The sequence below is a fragment of the Anomaloglossus baeobatrachus genome, chromosome 3 (assembly GCF_048569485.1).
Source record: "Anomaloglossus baeobatrachus isolate aAnoBae1 chromosome 3, aAnoBae1.hap1, whole genome shotgun sequence".
NCBI lineage: Eukaryota > Metazoa > Chordata > Amphibia > Anura > Aromobatidae > Anomaloglossus > Anomaloglossus baeobatrachus.
Window position 1 is genome coordinate 410,952,660 of NC_134355.1, and position 25,183 is coordinate 410,977,842.

Below are 25,183 nucleotides of genomic sequence, written 5' to 3' on the forward strand. Positions count from 1 at the left end.
CACCGCACCAGGGCAACAGGATGAGTTGGGGCGAAGCGCCAGGATTGGCACGTCTAATGGATGCGCCACTTCTGGGGCGGCTGCGGCCTGCTATTTATTTTTAGGCTGGGGAGTGTCCAATAACAGTGGACCTCCCTAGTCTGAGAATATCAGACCCCAGCTGTCCGCTTTACCTTGGCTGGTGATCCAATATGGGGGGTCCCCACGGTTTTTGTTTTAAATTATTTATTTAATGTAAAATAACAGCGTGGGGTGCCCTCTGTTTTGGATTACCAGCCAAGGTGAAGCTGCCAGCTGTGGTTTGTAGGCTGCAGCCGTCTGCTTTATCCTAGTTGGCTACAAAAGATGGGGGGACCTCACGTCATTTTTTTTTTAAATTTATTTTTTGGCTAAATACAAGGCTAGGCACCTTTTAGTGTCACATGAAAGTCACTAAAGGGCGCCAGCTTAGAATATGCAGGGAGGTTGTACATTTTATCGTTCTCTCATATCTATCTATTCATCTATCCATCTTTCCTTCTATCTATTATCTATATTATTTATTGCAGTTCAGCATAAAAAAACCGCAGGGACCAACCTGCGGAAAAACCGCGGCAAAAACGCATGCGTTTTTCCCGCTTTTGTTTACCGCAGGTGTGGTAATCTTCAACTCTCAGAAGTTTCTCAAGAAATTGTCTTGAGAAAAATTACTTTTCTAGTGTGCACATAGCCTAAGGGCCACACACAGCATTCTTTGCTGGACCCAGTGACATTTTTAGTGATCGCATATTTTTTTGTATACACCTTTGGATCACTTTTTTTTTTACATTTTTCGCTTGTTTATTATAATAAATGTGCACTTTTTTTATTTCAGTTAATATATTAAAAATATTTTTTTTTTCCTATAAAAACTATTTTGATTTTTCTTTTTTTACATTTTATCCCCTTCTTGTAAGTAATATTGTTTTACAATTACCACCATATAATAAAGTTGGCCAAACATTTGTAGTTATATTTCTATCCTGGTCCTTATCTTTTAGTAATGTCCCCATTCTGTAGTAATGTGTCCATATTGTCCCCTGTGGTAATGTGCCCATATTGTCCCCTTGTGGTTATGTGCCCATATCACCTGTGGTAATGTGCCCATATTGTCCCCTTGTAGTAATGTCCCATCCTGTAGTTATTTCCAGTTATGACGTTCACATACAAAAATAAAAAAAAAAAAAAAAAAAAAAAAGATTTTTCTCACCTTTCCCTCAGTGTCCACCTTACCTGCTTCTTGCAGCCCGTAGGCACCTAGACCCTGTGAGGGCCATAAAGATTGCTGTCTGGTACACGGGGCCGCCGTCATCAGCGTTTTCCTGGCAAACTATTTGCGGCACTGCTCTCCTCATATGTTTACTAATGGCAGCTGCGCCGGCCAATCAGAATACACCTTTGTTAGCTACTGGCCTCTGATTGGCCGGCAGCAGCTACCATTAGTAAAACTGAGTAGAGGCGTGCTGCTCTGCGCGGTGCAGCAAATTATATTCACCTGAAGGAAAGTGCTGGCGGCGGCCCCGTGTATGTACAGAGCCGCAATCGTCATGGGGTCTAGGTGTCCGAGGGCCACAAGAAGCAACCTCATGGGCCGCATGCGGCCAGCGGGCCATGTGTTTGAGACCTCTCGTATAAGCCATTCCCCCAAACGTATGGTCATACCAAATATATGTAGTTTGCTAAAAAGAGAATTTTGTTTACTTACCGTAAATTCTTTTTCTTATAGTTCCGTAATGGGAGACCCAGACCATGGGTGTATAGCTTCTGCCTCCGGAGGACACACAAAGTACTACACTAAAAAGTGTAGCTCCTCCCTCCGAGCATATACACCCCCTGGATAACCAAATATAGCCAGTTTGGTGCAAAAGCTGAAGGAGAATAGCCACCCACAAGTAGAGAAAGAGCAAAAACCGGAACAACCGGAGCCTCTGTCTACAACAACAGCCGGTGATAACACGCGGAACAAGAAACTGCCAACAGGCAACAGGGAGGGTGCTGGGTCTCCCATGTCGGAACTATAAGAAAAAGAATTTACGGTAAGTAAACAAAATTCTCTTTTTCTTCATCGTTCCTATGGGAGACCCAGACCATGGGACGTCTCAAAGCAGTCCATGGGTGGGAAATAAACAGAAAACTGAAAAGTAGGCGAAACCTAACTTCACAAATGGGCGACAGCCGCCTGAAGGATGCGTCTGCCCAAGCTCGCATCTGCCGAAGCATGAGCATGCACTTGGTAGTGCTTCGAAAAGGTGTGCAGACTAGACCAAGTGGCAGCCTGACAGACCTGCTGAGCCGTAGCCTGGTGCCTGAAAGCCCAAGAGGCACCAACAGCTCTGGTCGAGTGTGCCTTGATCCCCGGCGGGGGAGGCACTTAAGTACACTGGTAGGCATCAGAAATGGCCGACCTAATCCAACGAGCAAGGGTCGGTTTAGAAGCCGAGAGGCCCTTACGCCGACCTGTGGTCAGCACAAAAAGAGAGGTGCACCGCCTAAAAACAGCGGTGCGTGACACATAGATCCGGAGCGTCCGCACCAGATCTAAAGTATGCAACGCTTTTTCAAAGCGATGAACAGGAGCCGGACAAAAGGAAGGCAATGAAATGTCCTGGTTAAGGTGGAAAGGAGATACCACCTTAGGGAGAAAGTCCGGAGTCGGACGGAGAACCACCTTGTCTTGATGAAAAACCAAAAAAGGTGACTCCGAAGAGAGCGCAGCTAAATCAGAGACTCTCTTGAGGGAAGTTATGGCCACTAGAAAGACGACTTTCTGTGAAAGACGAAACAAAGAAACCTCCCTAAGAAGCTCAAAGGGGGGTTTCTGCAAGGCCGTGAGGACCAGATTAAGGTCCCAGGGATCCAAAGGCCGCCGGTAAGGCGGAATGATGTGAGATGCGCCCTGCATAAAGGTGCGCACCTGAGCCAGCCGGGCGATACGCCGCTGGAACAACACTGACAGAGCCGAGACCTGTCCCTTGAGGGAATTGAGGGATAGTCCTAGCTGCAGACCGGACTGTAGAAAGGACAGGATGGTCGGCAAGGAAAAAGGCCAAGGGGCATGGCCGGAAGAACGACACCAGGACAGGAAAATTCTCCAAGTCCTGTGATAAATTTTGGCCGAGGAAGACTTCCGAGCCCGAGTCATAGTGGAGATAACTTCAGGAGGAATGCCAGAAGTCGTCAAGATCCAGGAATCAAGAGCCACGCTGTCAATCTGAGAGCCGCAGAATTCTGGCGGAAAAACGGACCTTGTGAGAGAAGGTCTGGGCGGTCCGGGAGATGCCACGGCACTTCTACGGACAGATGGAGCAGGTTTGGGTACCAAGCTCGCCTGGGCCAGTCCGGAGCAATGAGGATGACCCGACGGCCCTCCATTCTGATCTTGCGCAGGACTCTGGGCAAGAGAGCTAGAGGGGGAAACACGTAAGACAGACGAAACTGGGACCAATCTTGAACCAGCGCGTCCGCTGCAAAGGCCTGAGGATCGTGGGAGCGAGCCACGTAAACCGGGACCTTGTTGTTGTGCCGGATGCCATTAAATCCACTTCCGGAGTGCCCCACTTGCGGCAGATTGACCGAAACACTGCCGGATGCAGAGCCCACTCGCCGCTGTCCACGGTTTGACGGCTGAGATAATCTGCCTCCCAGTTTTCTACGCCTGGGATGTGGACTGCGGATATGGTGGACTTGGAGTCCTCCGTCCACTGAAGGATGCGTTGAACCTCCAACATTGCCAGGCGGCTGCGAGTCCCGCCCTGGTGATTGATGTAGGCAACCGCTGTCGCGTTGTCTGACTGGACTCGAATGTGTTTGCCCGCCAACAGGTGGTGAAAGGCTACAAGAGCTAGGAGCACAGCTCTGATTTCTAGCACATTGATCGAGAGGGCTGATTCGGACGGAGTCCAAGTGCCCTGTGCTCGGTGGTGGAGATATACTGCTCCCCAGCCGGATAGACTGGCATCCGTGGTGAGAATCACCCAGGGCGGGGCCAGGAAGGAGCGTCCCTGAGACAGAGAGAGGGGCCGAAGCCACCACTGAAGAGAGCCCCTGGTCTGTGGCGACACAGCCACCAACCTGTGCAAGGAAGAAGTCCGCTTGTCCCAACAGCGGAGAATGTCCAGCTGTAGAGGACGCAGATGGAACTGGGCAAAGGGAACCGCTTCCATTGACGCCACCATCTGACCCAGCACCTGCATTAGGTGCCTGATGGAATGACGGCGGGGCCTCAGCAGAGAGCACACCGCCAGATGGAGGGACTGTTGTTTGACTAAGGGCAGCTTGACAAGTGCCGGCAGAGTCTCGAATTGCATCCCTAGGTACGTGAGTTTCTGGGTCAGAGTCAGAGTGGACTTGGGCAGATTGACAAGCCACCCGAATTGAACAAGAGTGGCGAGAGTGAGCGAGACACTCCTCTGACAGTCTGCACTGGATGAAGCCTTGACTAGAACGTCGTCCAGGTAAGGAATCACTGCCAACCCCTGGAGGTGCAGAACCACAACCACTGCTGCCATGACCTTGGTGAATACTCGAGGGGCCGTGGCTAACCCGAAGAGGAGAGCCACGAATTGGAAATGTTCCTCTCCGATTGCAAAACGTAGCCAACGCTGGTGTGAGACTGCAATTGGCACATGCAGATAGGCATCTCTGATGTCGATGGATGCCAGGAAATCTCCATGGGTCATTGAGGCAATGACTGATCGCAGAGACTCCATGCGAAAATGCCGCACCTGAACATGCTTGTTGAGAAGCTTGAGATCCAGGATGGGCCGGAAGGAACCGTCCTTTTTGGGGACTAGGAAGAGATTTGAGTAGAAACCTCTGAACCGTTCCCGGGCGGGAACCAGTACAATTACTCCGTTGGCCTGCAAGGATGCCACAGCCTGAGAGAAGGCGGCGGCCTTGGAGCAGGGGGAGTTGACAGAAAAAATCTGTTTGGCGGGCTGGAAGAGAATTCTATCCTGTAGCCGTGGGAGATGATATCCCGCACCCACTGATCGGAGACGTGTTGAAACCACACGTCGCCAAAGTGGGAGAGCCTGCCACCGACCAAAGACGTTGCTGGCTCGGCCAGATAGTCAAGAGGAGGCTGCCTTGGTGGCAGCAGCTCCTGCGGACTTCTGAGGACGCGGCTTCGTGCGCCAGTTGGGCTTCTGGTCCTTGGCTGAGTTAGTGGACGAGGCCGAGGGCTTAGAGGACGACCAGTTAGAGGAACGAAAGGAACGAAACCTCGACTGGTTCCTGCCCCGGACAGGTTTCCTGGTTTTAGTCTGTGGCAAGGAAGTACTCTTCCCGCCAGTAGCTTCCTTAATAATCTCATCCAGTTGTTCACCGAACAGCCTGGACCCAGCAAATGGGAGCCCAGCCAGGTACTTCTTTGAAGAAGCGTCTGCCTTCCACTCTCGAAGCCACAAGATCCTGCGGATAGCGAGAGAATTAGCCGAAGTCACCGCAGTGCGGTGAGAAGCCTCCAGCATGGCAGACATGGCGTAGGATGAAAAGGCTGAAGCCTGGGAAGTTAAGGCAACCATTTCAGGCATAGAGTCCCTAGTGAGGGAATGCATCTCCTCCAGAGAAGCAGAGATGGCCTTGAGAGCCCACACTGCTGCAATAGATGGGGAGAACGAGGCCCCTGCCACCTCATATACAGATTTGGCCAGAAGGTCAACCTGGCGGTCAGTGGGATCCTTAAGTGAGGTGCCATCAGCCACTGATACAACTGTCCGGGCTGAGAGTCTAGACACCGGAGGGTCTACCTTAGGTGAGTGAGCCCACTCCTTGACCACCTCAGGTGGAAAAGGAAAACGATCATCAGAACCACGCTTTGGGAAGCGTTTGTCAGGACAGGCCCTGGGCTTGGTCACAGTGGCCTGAAAACTGGAGTGGTTAAAGACCACACTCCTTGTTCTCTGGTAAACTGGTGCTTTTCTGCCAGAGAGGGTTGCTCCTCTGATACTGGCGGATTGAGGTCCAGTACAGAATTAATGGATGCAATCAAATCACTAACATCTGCGTCACCCTCGGTCAGATCAATGGGGCACATGGACGTAGCGTCCGAGCCCCTAGAAAAGATATCCTCCTCGTCCTGCGAGTCAGCTCGTGAATCAGAGCCGCGGGACGAGGAAGGAGAGGGGACCCTGCATCTCCTTTTAGGAGGACGGGGTCTGGGAGCAGATGAAGAATCCTCTGGGAGCTCTCAGAGCGAGCCGTAGCAGCAGAGGCGCCCTGAGAAGGGGGCTGATGCATGCTCAGCAGAGTCCGGGACAACTCTCCCATGGAGTCGGCAAAGGACTGGGAGATAGACTTAGAGAAGGATTCTACCCAAGCCGGGGGTTCAGCCACCGGGGCCGGAGCAGCCGGAGGGACCACTGGGGAGACTCCAGGCTGAGGCACCACCATGTTAGAGCAGGCATCACAATGTGGATATGTGCTCGGTTCAGGCAGTACGAGCTTACATGCAGTACATATTGAGTACAGCCTTGCTCCTAGTGTGAGACATGCTGCTGAAGTGGGGGCTCTGAGCCAGAATGACCCCCAGAGAGTGTATAAGAAGGTCCACAACCGGAGGTTGTGGCTTACCAGACCGATTGTGTGCCCTCCGGATCCCACAGCTCGGACCCCCAGACAGATTAGCAGAGATGCTGCAGCCAGCGCCGATCGGTGTGAGAACGCTGATAAAATGGCGCCGGAGCGAGGAGAGGGGGCGGGGCCTAGTCAAAGAGCGGGATCCGGAGGGCCAAGGAGATATACAGGGGAGGGAAACATCTCCTCAGAGAGGAGTGTCCTCCCCTGTGCCGAAAGGCCGGTGGGCGGAGCCGCACTGTCCCTCTGCATGACTGACATGCAGGGGCAGTGAAAACTAAACTAGGCCTCAGGCGAAGCCGGGGCCTAAATTTTACAATGTGGCCGGCGCGCAGGCACCCTCGGCGCGGTTCTCAGGTGAAAACCAGAGAACCGGCCGGAAATGTCACAAAGGGTAAATAACACACTCTCCCCAACAATAAAGTGCAAGGGACCCCCCGACAATAACGTCTCAAATACTTAGCTTGTGAGACGCAGGGCCAGGTCCCTGAGGGATGAGTGCTCCGTCCGGCAGGATCCTGAAAGGGCTGCGGATGGAGACCGGTCTCCTGCAAGGCAGTGAGAACCGTGCTTGCTCCCACTTCAAGCCAGAGCCCGAGGGATGGTGAAGGAGCGCGGCATGTAAGGCTCCAGCCCTGAAATCAGCCTTAACAACACCGCCGACACAGTGGGGTGAGAACGGACATGCCGGGGGTCCAGGCTTGGACCCGCTTTTCTTCAAACTCTTTAAAATCAAAAATCAGATGAGAATGCATGTGTGGATGTGTGCCTCCTGAACACAAAGCATTGAACTGGCTATATTTGGTTATCCAGGGGGTGTATATGCTCGAAGGGAGGAGCTACACTTTTTAGTGTAGTACTTTGTGTGTCCTCCGGAGGCAGAAGCTATACACCCATGGTCTGGGTCTCCCATAGGAACGATGAAGAAACATACGTAAAAACACATTCATGAAAATTGACCAATTTTTATACAGTTTAAACTAAAGGCCACTTTACATGCAGAGATAAATCTTTGGCAGATCTGTGGTTGCAGTGAAATCATGGACATATTGTTCCATTTGTACATAGCTACAAACCTGGCACTGATTGTCCACAATTTCACTGCAACCACAGATCTGCCGCAGATTTATCTCTGTGTGTAAAGTGGCCTTTAGACTTGACAATCCTAAAATGTGCCACTAGTGTTTGACAGTCCAAGTTTACACTATCACAGAGATGTGCCAAAATTTTGTCTACTTTTCAGAGAAAGTCACTGCATCTTAAGCCACGAATCTTTGGCGATCTAGTAACTGTGGTGGAAAACAGTTTTTATTTTGACCGAATCTAGTATTCTGGCATTTAGCATAGCAAGTTTCCCATTAAGTTGCTAGAAAGGCTGAAAATAAAAAAGTTCCAACAATTATCTTTTTTTAAAATATTTCATTTTTACCAACTAACTTAACTACTCACCGTTATTGTCCTCGGGCTGTAGAAAGCTGGCAAGGCATGACCTGTGTCCTCACAGATCACATAGAATAGGGATTTAAAGCCCCACTCCAGTGTTTTGGGGTTTGTTTTTTTTCAGCGCTGGTCCTTCTAATCTAAGGTCGCTGATAATAGTAATACACTCATCTTCCAGCAACTTCACATTTTCCCGGCATCACTCTGGTCCCGTAACGCCATCTTGTGCTCATAACTTCTGACTACCTGGAAGTCTGAAGTTACATCACAAGCTCTCAATACAGATCTAAGAGAGCCAGAACAAGGCTCTCAGAGATGTATTGATTTGTGACCTCCAGCTCAAATCTATAAAACACAGGAGCAGCTGGCAGACCTCAAACTGCCCAAGACTGATCGTAACAATGCCAAATAAAAAAGGTAAAGGGGAAGTGGGCAATCCCTTTGCAGTGGCAAAATTTCATAATGAAGAAACATAAGTGCAGCATTCAACATATTCATTATTATCAATGTAATGGGAGAAGTTATATTTTATTAAAAAACAGATTTTTGTGTACTCACAGTAAAATCGTTTTCTCTTAGCCATCATTGGGGGACACAGGACCATGGACCATGGGTGTTATGCTGCCTATCCATAGGAGGACATTAAGTAGATGCAAAAGCATAGCTCCTCCTCTGCAGTATACACCCCCTGGCCGGGCCAGGCAACCTCAGTTTTAGTACACAAGCAGTAGGAGAAAAAAAAAACAGTAAAAACGTCTCAGAGGAACATGAGAAAAGAAGAGTCATAACCAAATAAGGTACTGAGAGAACCAAGGCCCAACAGGGCAACAGGGTGGGTGCTGTGTCCCCCAATGATGGCTAAGAGAAAACGATTTTACGGTGAGTACACAAAAATCCGTTTTTTTCTGACGCCTCATTGGGGGACACAGGACCATGGGACGTCCTAAAGCAGTCCATGGGTGGGAAACCTAAAAGAAGACAACACAACCCAAGGACTAGGAACCAGTCCCAGACAGCCTGGAGCGCCTACTGAGAGAGGTGCTCTACTGCCGTTTGCAGAATTTTCCTACCCAGATTTGCCTCAGTTGAAACCTGGGTATGGACTCTGTAATGCTTTAAAAACGTATGTAGGCTAGACCAGGTCGCAGCCTTACACACCTGTTCCACTGAAGCCTGATGCCGAATGGCCCACGAAGTGCCAACTGCTCGCGTGGAATGAGCCCGCAGCCCACTAGGGATGGGCTTGAGTTGAAAGCGATAGACTTCATGGATCGCAGAGCGAATCCAGCGAGCCAGAGTCGCCTTTGAAGCTGCCTGTCCCTTCTTAGGCCCCTGAGGAATGACGAACAAAGAGTCCGTTTTCCTAAAGGGGGCTGTCCTGGATATGTAATATCTGAGAGCTCTGACGAGGTCTAACGAATGCAGAGACCTTTCCACCCTATGAACTGGGTGTGGACAAAAGGAAGGCAGAACAATGTCCTCGTTCAAATGAAACAGGGTAAGAACCTTTGGAAGGAAATCCGGAAGGGGGCGCAGAACCACCTTGTCCTGGTGAAAGATCAGAAAAGGCTCGCGGCAAGAGAGTGCTGCTAGCTCTGAAACCCGTCTGATGGACGTAATTGCCACCAGGAATGTTACCTTCCAGGACAGAAGAGCAAGGGAGGATTCCTTGAGGGTTTCAAAGGGAGACCTCTGGAGACCGTCCAGAACGAGGTTGAGGTCCCATGGTTCCAGCGGCCGTTTGTACGGGGGAACTAGATGGGAAACGCCCTGGAGGAAGGTCTTGACTTGCGTTTTTTGAGCCAGGTGGCATTGGTAGAAGATTGAGAGCGCTGAGACCTGCCCTTTAAGGAAACTGAGAGCCAACCCCGCTTGCAAGCCAGACTGTAGAAAGTCGAGAATTCTGGGGATGGCCAGAGGCATAGGCTGGACGTTAGTTACCCTGCACCATGAAAGGAAGATTTTCCACGTACGGTGGTAAATGCGGGATGAAGCAGGCTTTCGGGCGCTGATCATGGTGGAAATAACCGCAGGGGAGAATCCCGCTTTGTTAATATCCAGGTCTCAATGGCCATGCCGTCAGCTTCAGGGCTCTGGAGTTCTGATGGGAAATGGGCCCTTGGGTCAGCAAGTCAGGGATGTCTGGAAGGCGCCACGGTGCGTCTGCGAGCATTTGTACTAATTCGGCGTACCAGGCGCGCCTGGGCCAGTCCGGTGCTATCAGTATCACCGGGACTCCCTCTACTTTGATCTTCCTGATTACCCGCGGCAGCAGGGGTAGAGGTGGAAATATGTAAGGCAGGCGGAAGTGGTACCAGCAGCAGACTAGAGCATCCGCGCCGATGGACTGCGGGTCGCGTGACCTGGCTATGAACGCGGGTACCTTTGCATTCAACCTTGAGGCCATTAGGTCCACGTCTGGTGTGCCCCAGCGAGTGCAGATGTGTAGAAACACATCTGAGTGGAGAGACCATTATCCGGCAGCCAGGCCTTGGCGACTTAGAAAGTCTGCTGCCCAGTTCTCTACCCCCGGTATGTGTACCGCTGATATCACTGATCCCGTCGATTCGGCCCAGCTGAGGATCTTGTGGGCCTCGAGATAAGCCGCTTTGCTGCAGGTGCCCCCCTGCCGATTGATATAGGCTACAGCTGTCGCATTGTCCGATAGGACTCGAATCTGACGACCCGCTAGCAGAGGGCAGACCGCTCTGAGCGTGAGGAAGATTGCGCGGAGTTCCAGGATGTTTATGGGTAGGAAAGACTCCTGGGGCATCCAACGTCCTTGAGCAGTGTGGTGCCGGTACACTGCTCCCCAGCCTAGGAGGCTGGCGTCCGTGGTCAGGACCAGCCAGTTCACTGGGAGAAAAGATCTCCCCTTCGATAGGGATGAGGACTGAAGCCACCAGCGGAGTGCGTACCTGACTGAAGGCGTCAGGTGAAGATGTCTGTCCAGGGAGAAGGGGCTCTTGTCCCAGGCCGCTAGAAGGGCTAGCTGCAGTGGGCGGAGGTGCAGTTGAGCAAAGGGTACTGCTTCCATAGCCGCCACCATCCTGCCGAGCACTTTCATGCTGATCGAATGGAGAGAGACGGAGGATGTAGAAGGCAGCGTACCGCTCGTTGAAGAGCGATCGCCTTGTCCTGAGGGAGAAGGATCAAGCCCCGACGGGTGTCCAGGGACATGCCCAGGAAGGAGATGGATCGTGATGGGATCGGGGATGATTTGTCCAGATTCACTAGCCACCCTAAGCGGGATAGGGTGTCCACAGTGATCTGTACGCTGGTTGAGCAGTCGCGGAAGGAGGGGGCCTTGATGAGGAGGTCGTCCAAGTAAGGGAGAACGACTACTCCCCTGGCGTGAAGGACGCTCATGGCGGCCGCCATGACTTTGGTGAATACCCTTGGTGCGGTGGCAAGGCCGAAGGGTAGAGCTACGAATTGAAAGTGGGAGTCCTGAATTGCGAAGCGGAGGAACTTTTGGTGATCTGGGGCGATGGGTATGTGCAGGTACGCGTCCTTGATGTCTATGGATGCGAGGAATTCCCCTTCGACCATGGATGCAATAATGAACCTTAGGGACTCCATTCTGAAACTCCGTACGCGCACGTTTGTTTAGGTGTTTGAGGTCCAGGATGGGTCGAACTGACCCATCCTTTTTGGGGACCACAAAGAGGTTGGAATAAAAACCCCCGAACTTCTCGTCGTCTGGGCAGGTATTATCACTCCTGCTGTTTGGAGCGAGTGGATTGCTGAGAAAAAAGCTTTGCGTCGTTTTCGAGTCTTTGGGGGGTTTGAGAGAAAGAACCGACTCGGGGGGTCGGGTCCGAAATTCTATGTGGTAACCGGAAGACACAAGGTCTCAAACCCATTTGTCGTCTGAGGCGGCAGCCCAGATGTGTTGAAAGAGCCGCAGTCGACCTCCTATAATGAGTGTGTCTTCCGGGGCGCCAAAGGAGTCATGAGGGGGCAAAACGTCGTGGACGAGTCTCTAGTCCTGGACTGTTTCGGTCTAGGCTGCCATGACGAAGTGGGTTTCGGGGAGAGCTGAGAAGGTCGGTCCCTGTGTAGTCCGCGGCTGGTGGCGGGGACAGCACGGGATGTCGACCAACCAAATGAGTTCTGAAAGGAGCGGAACGAGGACTGTGGACGTCTGGTGAAGGACGTCCTGGACTTCAGCTGGGGGAGGGAGGCACTCTTTCCTCCCGTGGCGTCAGAAATGAGCTTGTCCAGACGGTCGCCAAACAATCGGTCTGGGAAAAAAGGGAAGGCCCGTGAGAGACTTCTTGGAGGCAGAGTCCGCTCGCCATTGTCGGAGCTAGAGAGCTCTACGGATGGCTATGGTATTTGAGGCGGCATATGCTGCGCAGGTAGCAGCATCTATGGAGGCCTGCATGAGGTACTCCGCCGCAGCGGTAATTTGAGCTGTTACCTCTGTGAAGGTATGAGTGAACTGGGATTCCTCAAGCGAAGTGTTAAGGGATTCTGCCCAGACCGAGATCGCCTTTGCGACCCACACAGAGGCAAAGGAGGGCGAGAGGGAGGAACCCGCAGCCTCAAAGGCAGAGCGGGCGAGGTGCTCCACCTGTCTGTCTGTCGGATCCTTGATGGAGGAACCATCGGGTAAAGACAGGAGCGTCTTTGTGGTAAGGCGGGAGACCGGGGAGGATCGACCGATGGCGGATCGGCCCAGCCCTTACGGGCAGGTGAGGCAAAAGGGTACTGGGACTCCATGAGTTTTCGGTTACTGAAGCGCCTGTCAGGCTTCTCCCTTTGCTTTGTGAGGATATCCTGAAACTCTGGGTGATCAGCGAAAACCTTTTGGTGTTTCCTTGCCCTCTTAAAGGAGACCGCATGGTCAGTGGTAGTGGATGGGGGATTCTCCACATGCAGAGTTTGGTTGATTGCTGCTATAAGGGAGTCTATTGCAGTTTGATCAGCTAGGGAGGATGAAACCAAGGAATCCTTCTGGTACAAAACAGCATTCTCCCTCCTGCAGCTCTTCAGAAGCCGTGGAGCGTGTGGTAAGAGCCTGCCCTGTGTGCTCCCGAGGGAGAGCCCGCTGGAGACACCCGGCCATGTGCTCTTTTCCTGATCCCTGCAACCGGTGAAGCATGTGCCCGGATTACCTCAGAAGGATCCTCCATAGGGGTATCCTCAGGCTGCGTTCCGTCCAGGGACCCAGAAGGGTGTGGACGACGACATTGCATTGCCAGCACCAGGTTCTGTGACAGTTTTTCCATGGATTGGGACAGAAACTGTGCCTATTCCGGTGGGCTGGGAGCCCTAGGCTCTGGGCTGACGGTTGGAGCACAGGACTCATAGAGAGAAGAGGTGTGTTTACGTGGTAGCTCAGCGTGGCAGGCAGTGCAGGCTGAATAATAGACTATGTGGGCCTTAGCACTCTTAGTGCCCTTAAAATTCTGCATGTTCTTAATAGGAGTATGCCAGGAGGGGGAGCAATGCTCAGCAGGACTACAAGTGAAGCAAGCACCTCACCAGAATCAGCCGATGGCCCTGTCCTCAGGAAGGAGAAAGTTCTGTGGAGATCTTCCCACACTCACTTTCCTGGGGGGGGGGCTTATCGCGGCCGCGGGGGGGCGAGGCTTAGCGCTAACAGAGCGCAAAGAAAAAGTCAGTGTGGCCCCCACCCTGCTGTGGGTAGTAAAAAACGGCAGGAAGGGAGCTTCTGACAGTTTTCCTCCCTCTAGTCAGCACACAGCTTGTCACTGGTGGTTATCTCTGCCAGCTTTTCTGCTAGAGCAAATAAACGGAGCAAATAAACAGTCCCTGAGTCCCTGAGCTCTGTGCCCTGCCATTGGGAAATTATCTGTGCAGGACTTTCTGCAAACAGCAGGGATTTCCCCCCTCCTCCAGCCAGCAAGCTAGAGAAAAGTTAACACTGTGTGTGCAGGATCCTTGGGGCTCTCCTCCTTGCACTCAGCAAGGGACTTTCTCATAATAAATACTGTAAATTCAGCATTCCTGGGAGCCTTCCCTGCACTGTCTTTCCTCCCTTTGTCTGGGAAACCAGTCAGAGGGGGATCTCACCTTAAACACTGCTTCAGTCCAGGCAGTGAAAATAGCAGAGTCAGCTTGCTGTGTCCGGTCACACCGGTGCCATATTCAACTCACTGGTAAAAATAAAAACAAACGCTCCGTTTCTGGTTTAACAAAACATTTTTTGGACATGCATCAAGGGGATTTTTCTACTCTAAGCATTACAGGAATTGAATATGTATGTAAACCTATACGTGGTGGAGATTGGTTTCGACTTTTGCTCCAAACCGAAGCAAAATGGATCCTTAAAGGGAACCTGTCATGAGAAATGTCCCCTAAAACCTCACAGATTCCCCCTCTGCAGCTCCTGGGCTGCATTCTATAAAGGTCCCTGTTATGATTGTGGCCACTTTCTGACCTAAAAAAAGTGTTTATAAAGTTGTACCTTTTTTGCTTCTGATTCTGTAAATACGTCCCGGGGGCGGGCTGCCTGATGGCCGTTAGTCTGCCCCCTGGTCCTGTATGCCGCCCCCCTCGCTGATTACAATAATGCTGGACGCCGCCCCCTGCTACATCCATCGTCGCGCATGCCCAGTGCCCATCTGTCGGGGATGAGCACTGTGCCTAGCGTCACCGCTGGTGACGTGCACGCAGGGTTAAGATTATGGGCGGTGCTGTGATGTTTATTCCTAAGCAACCGCCCATAATCGCGGGGCCGCGCTTGCCCCCTCGGCCTGCTTCGTTCTGCGCAAGCGCGCTGCTGCTGACCCCCACGTCACCTCCTTCCCATCTTGCCCCGAGGCAGGAAATAGATGGGAGGAGCGGTGACTACACCGATCAGGAGGAGACGCGGAGATCAGATTACCAGCAGCGCGCTTGCGCAGAACGAAGCAGGCCGATAAACATCACAGCACCGCCCATAATCTTAACCCTGCATGCACGTCACCAGCGGTGACGCTAGGCACAGTGCTCATCCCCGAGAGATGGGCACTGGGCATGCGCGGCGATGGATGTAGCAGGGGGCGGCGTCCAGCATTATTGTAATCAGCGAGGGGGGCGGCATACAGGACCAGGGGGCAGACTAACGGCCATCAGGCAGCCCGCCCCCGGGACGTATTTACAGAATCAGAAGCAAAAAAGGTACAACTTTATAAACACTTTTTTTTAGGTCAGAAAGTGGCCACAATCATAACAGGGACCTTTATAGAATGCAGCCCAGGAGCTGCAGAGGGGGAATCTGTGAGGTTTTAGGGGACATTTCTCATGACAGGTTCCCTTTAAGATGGACAGTAGATTCCCAATGGGACTAAATTATCGTTCTGACCTTCGTTACGTATTATAGAACGAACATGAAGGAATCAACAATGAAAATATATTTTTGTATCACACGTGTTCCACTGAGTTGTCTACATACCACATTGCAAATATATTTTTATTTTTTGTTGGAATTTTCTCCATATAGGTATTTTCAGAATTAACCACCAACATTACATATAACAAATAATGCATATTTCATTCATCACATATGTTTTATCTCTGATTATGGAGTGATAATAAATAAAATTAAAATCACATAAAATACAAATCTATAAATATTAAATAAATATTTCAACCAAAAAGATAAAAATATTTAATATTTTCCTCATATATTATTCCATACATATAGCAGTGTTCTGTATTTATTAGTTCATTGCTTCCCCCCCCCTTTTTTTTTCTCACTATTTGATATTTGTCTGCATATATAATATAATCATGTGCATGTCTTCCCTTATATAGATATATATCTCCTATGCTCCTATGCTTCCATATATAACGCACCTTGTGAATAGGAAGCTGACCTTTGATAACATTTCATTGTCCCTTTTTTTTTTTTTTTTTCATTTATAATCTATGATCTTATTGCCTACATATTTTAACATACACCCTTGTGCACATGGGATCATTTAATCTTTGTCTCAATCCTTAGCCCACTTTCAGATGCAACTCATTTCATAGAAAAACGGTTGATCTCCTACAAGATCCTGTCTTTTTCCTGATCGTTCTTACCGCACATTGCAATTAGATTCTAGGAGTATTCCTTGCCACACACGGTGATCTGTTCATGCATGGGATTGCTCAGAAATGTTTCCCCTAATCCCGAATATAACGCACCTATATGAAGAGTCTACTACCTGCCCATAGAATTTAATCTTTTTCAGTTTTCATGATACACTAGAATCTAACATAAAATACATTTTGATATATTATGGAATCATTATCCTTATTCGTCAATTACACAAATAAATGTATATTTTTGGACGCTCATATAATACATCCTTTTTATGAGTCAATAACAAATATTAGTTTATATACAACTACATTTAAGAAATAATGATAATGAATAAATAAAAAAAATATATAAAAAAACAATAAAAAAAAATAATAAAAACATAAAATTCATATTTTCCCTTTATTTTGGGATGATATAACAACAGGCAGCTTAGTGACTTATCACTCCTTTTCCTCATGTTTCTATATATACATTTCTTATTCAATTTATTTTATTTTACTTTTTCATTTTACTGCTTAGGTGCTTGTTCTCACCTTACTTTTTGATCCTTGCTGCATTTTTTGTTTCTAGTGCTTTTCTGCACAGCCTTCCATATGGGTCCCATGCGAACATACCTCATGCACATAAATACTTCTTATTCACATACATCCTTATTTACATATTTTTATTCTCACTTTTTCTTTACTTTTCCAAATTTTTTTTTTTTTTTCCTTTTATTTTTCTTCCACATCCAAACAGGTATTTACCTTCTATGCAAGGGTTAAATCCCATCATGTTCTCATTTGCATTTTCCTGGGACTACACCCACCTTTTGTCAGCCCTTCATTCTCCATGGTAAGCTTTATATGTTTGGTTCCACTGTGTATTTTTATGCTTATGATTAAGGACTTATCTATATTCCAACTGTCCGAAACGCATCAAGCCATGATGTTTTCATGGAACCGATGATGTTTTTCTTGGATTTTTAATCATTGAATAAAGTTTCTACACTTTTATATATTTTTCGTTGGATTTATATTTTTTGCTATCCTGGAATTGGTGCTGAGTCCTGTCCTTCCTCCTTGCTATTGCCTCTACGGACCTGCCTGTCCGGTGGACTGCCTGCATCCCACCTGAACTGAGCGGATACATATACGGGTGAGCTGAATAATTTTTTTTCTTCATATTGAACTCAGAGCCTGCAAAGAGGGGCTGAGGAATTGGGCTATAGGGGCACAGGCCTCTACCCTGGGTTTTGGAAACTATGTCTGTGGAACCCGTCGTCCAGCCCAGGATCCAGCGTCGCAGGAGGGGGTACGTGGAGGCGACACTCCACGTTCCCGCCCGTTGATGGTAGTGGGAGATCGGTCCCAAAAGGAAACAGTCGCTCTCATATAATAACAAACCTTGAAAGGAAGTGCCTCCTACAGACACTAAGCTAGAACTGAGGCTGCCTGGCCCAGCCAGGGGGTGTATACTGCAGAGGAGGAGCTTTGCATCTACTTAGTGTCCTCCTATGGATAGGCAGCATAACACCCATGGTCCATGGTCCTGTGTCCCCCAATGAGGCGTCAGAGAAAAAAAACATTCTGAAGAGATAAAGAAAGAAAACAGACAATTCATACCTTCATAGAGTGCCCCATTTTGTTCTTTTTCTGCAGCTTTAAGAAAAAGTTCTTTTGCCTGTTTATGAAAATGATAAAACAAAACAAAAAAAATAAATACTGGTCTGAATCCACATACATTACACAAAACAAAAGACTGATCAGCACCTCAGAGCAGAAAGCAGCAAGTGTGAACAGGTGCAAGCGGCTATGACTGTGTAATACACAAACAAAAGAATACAGTCACACTCTGTATACATGCCAGATGTGTGCAAACATTGATATATGAAATGTAAAATACATCACTACACAAAACAGCCTTAGGCCTCTTTCACCAACTGTGAAAAACACGCACATTATGCACGGATGTGTAAAAGGTGCGTATGGCCCTCCGTGTGTCATGATTTTGGCACACGAATGCTCTCAGTTTGCTATTAGTGATGACACACGGAGAGCAGGAACTTTCTGCGCACCTGTCCCGGTCACTGCTGCCCATGATGCTGAAGTCTTCCGCTCTGCGGTCTCCGGCCCTGCAGACTCCATGCTGCTGCTGCTCCCGGCTCAGAGTGCAGTGAATAAGCGATTAGCATAATGAGCGGGGGTCGGAAGCAAGTGACAGCAGCGGCAGAGACAGCAGCTATGGAGAAGGCGAGTATAGAAATTCATTTTATTTCACAAAAACATGTTTTTCTCCAGGACGTGTCACACTGATGTCACATGGAGCACATGGAGCTGCTGGAGAAAAACAGACATGTCTATGTGTGGAGCACACGGACAAATGTATGCTCCATACGGACACACGGTCCATGTGAAAACACATACGTGTGCGCAGACCCATTGATTTTAATGGGTCTTCGTGCGCCCGTGTCTCTGGTACGTGTGAAAACGGACGTCACAAATACCGAAGACACGGATGTGAGAAGGAGCCTTAGACTGATGGGCGGAGTGCTCAGCCCAAAATGGGGCAGTCAGCACCTCCAACTGTATATTACAAGAAAAACTGACCAGCACCTCAGAACACAAACCAAGTGTGAACAGATACAAGCTGCTATGATTATATTACATACAACCAATAGAAAAGTTCACACTTAATTTATTTTGAGGTGCTGGTCAAGTTTTTGTGAAAAATTAGATATTGAATAAAGTAATTATAAATATAGCTGTAACGCAGTTTAAGCTTCATATATTCAATGTTTGCACACATCTTCACATACACTGATCACTGCTGTATTCTTTTGTTTCCACGTATGTTACACCTATTAACACGAAGACCAAGTCTAAAATGGACACAGCTTAATGGTGGAGACAAGAAGAAAACTGCACACACTACCTTCTCCTCCTTAGCCCATTCTTGCCTTGCTTTGGTATCCTGGGCCTTTCCATAAGGCCCTCTCGCTGTTCCTTTGCGAGACTGAACCTCTGTCTCAGAACTCACTCCTGGAGCAAGTTCAGACATCCAACGAGCTCGGAACATCTGGAGTTCCTCCTAAATCACAGAAAAAAAATATATTACATTAAAAAGCATTGCTATTGTATGGCATACTAAATACAAACAATTTATAAAATTGTAGCACAATGTTTTCCAAAGTTTGAGAGATAAAAACAGGACTGAACAGAAGTTACCTGAAGATTTGTTTCCCCTGGTCTTCCATTTTCATCAGACTTCAGGATTTCGGAACAACAATCCTCATCACCTTCCGCCTGATAAGTACAGGAAAATAGCATTAATACACCTACCGTGATGGGAAAAAGAGTTCATGGATAATGGATGGATCGAAGTGATACCTATCTATATATAATCGGTGGGAATGCAACACCCAGCACCCCCACCGATCAGCTGATCCCATTTCCAGGAGGATGTGCCCAGTTGTGGAGCTGACTCACAAAGCTTCAACTGCATAGTGCCTACAGCCGGTACTGCATTGCTGCCCCCTATGGAATCGCATAGTGGGCAGATGTGCAGTACCCAGCCACGGCCACTACTCTGGTAACTGAGCTGTGCTTTTCTGCTCCACAACTCGGCTCATGGAGCCAGCCCCAGGAACAACTAATGGCAGGGAGTGCTCAGTAAGGGTAGGCCATCAATATAAATAAAGTCCCAGAAAATCTATAATTTAAATGTGTGTATATGGGTTTCATTAGAAATGCAGCTCCGTTTGGGTTTTACAGGCTCTCGGTTTTCCTGAACATTCAATTTTAATGTCTTCTGTCGTCAAAAATCAGACACAGACACATAAGCGTTGCAAGCTCTCCAGACAGATTGCCATGGTGGGCTGACTGACAGATTCTCAGTTAATGCAGACAGTGCTACACAGAGGTCATAGAAAGTAAACAGTGCTGAATATTTACTTCTTCAGCCCAAAATACAGCTATTGCTCAGAACGGATGAGAAGACCCTTATGTAGAGGAGGCAGGGGAGACCTGCTGAAGCTGCCATCACATACTGTACACAAACTCCGCAGTGAGAAAAGAGCAGTTATGTAAGCAATACATTTTGTATTTATTTTCTGAAAATGAGAAATGGTCAAAATAACAAAAAATGCATTGCTTTCAGACCTCAAATAACGCAAAGAAAACAAGTGCATAATCATTTAGAAACAATTCTGATGTTTTAAGTCGGGAAGAGTTCAGAAATCAATATTTTGTGAAATAACCATGAATAATCACAGCTTTCATGCATCTTCCACCAGTCTTTCACACTGCTTTTGGGTGACCTTATGCCACTCCTATTGCAAAACTTTAAGCAGTTCTTCTTTGTTTGATGGCTTGTGACAATCCATCTTCCTCTTGATTACATTGCAGAGGTTTTCAATGGGGTTCAGGTCTGGAGATTGGGCTGGCCATGACAGGAACAGACAAAGCGTGAAAAAGGACTTTACAGAACTATGGTTCTCTGGTATATTTTTAAAAAACTTAACAGGGGAAAGTCAGCATCAGAAAGTTTTAAAAAAAAAAACAAAAAAAAAAAAAAAAAAACAATTGCTGCCTTGGAATCCGCTTCTGCACTGCCATCATAACTAAAGCTATGACATCTCAGACAATGGTGGCTTGACCGCTCCCTTGCAGAGTCCAGGAGACTGGTAGTGTGGATGTTACTCACTTCCACTTTGACGGAGTGTCACAGATAGGCAGATTTTATGGCAGAGTATAGCCTCTTTCTTAGAAATGAGAGGACCAAGTTTTGGATGCATCGTGTTTTCCCCAAGTCCACAACGCTGTGTTGTGCAGTACAAGCACAGTGGATGGGATTTAGAGAAATCCCATGCCCACTGTGCTTCTTTTTTCCGCAGTATAAATTGACATGTGGCGTGGCTACCCGAGCTGCAGCATGTCAATTTATGCTGCGGAGACATGATTGCTCTCTGCAGGCAGAACAGAGCAAAAGTGCGCAGCAGTGGGCATGGACACTGCGGACTCCTGCTGGGAACACTCACGTCTTCGCAAAAAAATAAATGCTGCCTCCAGGTCGCAGTGTGTCCTGATCATGTGCACATACCCTTAAAGTTCGGGTTCGGAGGGATCAGTCGGACTTTAGATACAGTGCTGTAGTTCTACTTGGGACCCGGACTTAACCTGAACCTGATTGGGCAGCTCAGCTCTCCACCCACATACAGCCAGCCATAAACAGAGCAGTTCCAGGGGAGGGAGAAGTTTTTCATTTTTATTTTTTCACTTTTTTTTTTTTTGGGGGGGGGGGGGGGGAATCCTACAACGCTCACTTTACCCCCAATGTGAGCTATTCAAACACTGCAAGCGGCTCACACTGGGCCGAGCACAGATCGTACCCGAGCACAGCGATGCTCGCTCAAGTGGCTTACAAACATAAAGCACCCGAACTTCAAACACTGATTTCTTTTGTAAAGTCTGGGTTTGTTTGAATTTTGGCTCGCTCATGTCTATTCTTTACCTCTTTTCTCAAGCTTGATTCTACCTGTCTAGTTTAAAAATATACCCGAGAACCCATTTAACTCCTTCCTCAGCGAGCAGTCATCTTTCATCCTGTTGTTCCATCCAAGATATAACATTATTCACCCACACAGCCATGTGAGGGCTTGTTTGTTTGTCTGACTTGATGTAGTTTTGAAACCCCTCATTTAATTTACCACCTAATGCACTTCAAAACGAGAAATAGTTGTTTCTGGGGTGGAATCAGGAAAAATAAATAGTAATTTTACCATATCAACACATTTTTCACAGATGAGCTTCTTTGTGAACCTCCATTAAAATGTGAAAAAAATCAAGCAATTTGGGCATCTTCAAATGAAGCTAAACTAGCTGAGCCCAGGATCACAAAAAGTGTTATTCTCATGGGGACTCGGCATGCAATGGAGATGATAGAAGGCCGAGAACAGTGTCATTGAGGAAAAACACAGCTGTGCTTCAATACCATGTTTGAATGCAGGGCTGTGGAGTCGGTAAGCCAAACCTTCGACTCCGACTCAGACTCCGACTCCTCAAATTCTCTTGCACCGACTCCGACTCCGGCTCCGACTCCGGCTCCGACTCCGACTCCTACATATATTGCTTATAGTTAGGTGAAAAATTTATTGTAGTACATGAATATGTGTATGTGAACATCAGACATTTAATAATTTTTATGATACAATAATCAAGATATTTGGATAGAACATAAAATATATTTATTGGAATACAACTTTAGAACACAAAAAACTGTAATAAATTGTAAATATGTAATACACTATGTAATATACAGTAGATTACATATATATCTTGTGTGTGTGTATATACACTGTATATATATATATATATATTATATATATTACATATTTACAATTTATTAGTTTTTTTGTGTTCTAAAGTTGTATTCCAATAAATATTTTATGTTCTATCCAAATATCTTGATTATTGTATCATAAAAACAATTAAATGTCTGATGTTCACATTGTACTACAATAAATTTTTCACTTAAATATAAGCATTATACTAAATGTTGTTATTTAGTAAAATATTCAGCACATTCTGCATTGCACTCCTGTCCCCAATTTATTATATATTTTAGGAGTCGGAGTCGGTGCATTTTATACCGACTCCGACTCCGACTCCACCAAAATGAGCTCCGACTCCGACTCCACGACTCCGACTCCACAGCCCTGTTTGAATGCACAACTACCGGGAGAGCCTTAGGAAATGTTATACCAGCAGTAGACCAGTCCACTTGCCACTGTCGGCTAGTGACAATAAAGACAGGACTCCTGTCGGCAGAAGATCCATAAATTACTTGGCAGTGGAAAACATTGCAGAGACAAAATTTGACATGAGCAGCATTAATCATAACCCTTCTACCATTTGTACGCAAAATAAGACCTACCCCAAAAATAAGCCCTAGCGTGATTTTTCAGGATTTTTGAGACTGCTCAAAATATAAGCCCTACTCTCAAAATAAACTAGTAACAGTTGATAAAAAGAAAATCTAAATAATGTCAAGGCAGGGGATTACCCTATACCAGTCACGGCGAACCTTTTACAGGCCGAGTGCCCAAACTGTAGCCCTAAACCCAATTTTTTTTCCGAAGTGCCAACCAATCCTACTATATAAAGAATTGATTTTAATCTTATCTTTGCCGTCTTCTCTTCAGCAGGGGGCATCACGCTCATGCATGCTTACCACACATTGAAGCTGAGCCCCTGCCCTTTCCAGACACAGCAGTTGGATTGATCTTTCTGGAAAAAAAATTGCAGCATATTAGACAGAGATTTTAGCCTGGAATGCAATCGGATGTCACCCTGTAATCCACATCTACATTTCAAAGTCTGAACATCTCGAAATCCCATAAAGACGTACGAGTGGCTTCCCTCCCCTTTCATTGTGTAGTTCTGTCCCCCTTCCTGGCCACTTCCTGGTAAACATGTCCCCCATCCTGATATAGATTTCCTACATTCTGGTATATTTGTCCCCATCATGGCCCCATCCTGGTAAATGTCCTCCATCCTGGTAAATGTTACCCATTCTTGCATGTTCCCCCATGCTGGTAAATGTACCCCATCCTGACATATTGCCCATCCTTGTAAATGTTCCCCCATCCCGGCATGTACCCCATTCCTGGTAAATTTACCCCATCCAGGTAAATGTACCCCTTCCTGGTAAATGTACCCTATCGTGGCATGTTTCCTCCATCCTGGCATGCATGTTTTCATCCATCCTGGCATGCATGTTTTCCCCATCCTGGCATGCATGTTTCCTCCATCCTGGCATGCATGTTTCCTCCATCCTGGCATGCATGTTTCCCCCCCATCCTGGCATGCATGTTTCCCCCCCCATCCTGGCATGCATGTTTCCCCCCCATCCTGGCATGCATGTTTCCCCCCCCATCCTGGCATGCATGTTTCCCCCCCATCCTGGCATGCATGTTTCCCCCCCATCCTGGCATGCATGTTTCCCCCCCATCCTGGCATGCATGTTTCCCCCCCATCCTGGCATGCATGTTTCCCCCCCATCCTGGCATGCATGTCATCCCCCCCCCATGCTGGCATGCATGTCATCCCCCCCCATGCTGGCATGCATGTCATCCCCCCCCCATGCTGGCATGCATGTCATCCCCCCCCCCATGCTGGCATGCATGGCATCCCCCCCCATGCTGGCATGCATGGCATCCCCCCCCATGCTGGCATGCATGGCATCCCCCCCCCATGCTGGCATGCATGTCATCCCCCCCCCATGCTGGCATGCATGTCATCCCCCCCCCCCATGCTGGCATGCATGGCATCCCCCCCCATGCTGGCATGCATGGCATCCCCCCCCATGCTGGCATGCATGGCATCCCCCCCCATGCTGGCATGCATGGCATCCCCCCCCCATGCTGGCATGCATGGCATCCCCCCCCATGCTGGCATGCATGGCATCCCCCCCCACGCTGGCATGCATGGCATCCCCCCCCACGCTGGCATGCATGTCCCCCCCCACGCTGCCATGTGCGTTCCCCCACCCCCACACTGCCATGTGCATTCCCCCACGCTGCCATGTGCGTTCCCCCACCCCCACGCTGCCATGTGCGTTCCCCCACCCCCACCCCGCCATGTGCGTTCCCCCACGCTGCCATGTGTGTTCCCCCTCCCCCACCCCACGCTGCCATGTGCGTTCCCCCACGCTGCCATGTGCGTTCCCCTCTCTCCCACCCCACGCTGCCATGTGCGTTCCCCCTCTCCCACGCCACGCTGCCATGTGCGTTCCCCCTCTCCCACCCCGCGCTGCCATGTGCGTTCCCCCTCTCCCACCCCACGCTGCCATGTGCGTTCCCCCTCTCCCACGCCACGCTGCCATGTGCGTTCCCCCTCTCCCACCCCACGCTGCCATGTGCGTTCCCCCACCCCCACCCCACGCTGCCATGTGCGTTCCCCCTCTCCCACCCCACGCTGCCATGTGCGTTCCCCCTCTCCCACCCCACGCTGCCATGTGCGTTCCCCCACCTCCACGTTGCCATGTGCGTTCCCTCTCTCCCACCCCATGCTGGCGCTGCCGCACACGAGTTATAAAAAAAAAAAAGCAACACACAACTTACCTGCA

The 25,183-nt window shown here is 48.6% G+C and overlaps 1 protein-coding gene across 1 annotated transcript in view; it reads right to left on the reverse strand.

The window, feature by feature from the left end:
- The window catches only part of FBXO9 (F-box protein 9), an 88,666-nt gene that overhangs the window by 58,564 nt on the left and 4,919 nt on the right, over positions 1–25,183 (reverse strand). Inside the window, exons 2-4 of the mRNA XM_075340308.1 lie at positions 19,285–19,362; positions 18,992–19,147; positions 17,683–17,740 (exon numbers count right to left, since the gene is read on the reverse strand). Of these exons, the coding sequence (XP_075196423.1) occupies positions 17,683–17,740; positions 18,992–19,147; positions 19,285–19,362 (292 nt within the window). The remainder of the gene's footprint in view (positions 1–17,682; positions 17,741–18,991; positions 19,148–19,284; positions 19,363–25,183) is intronic.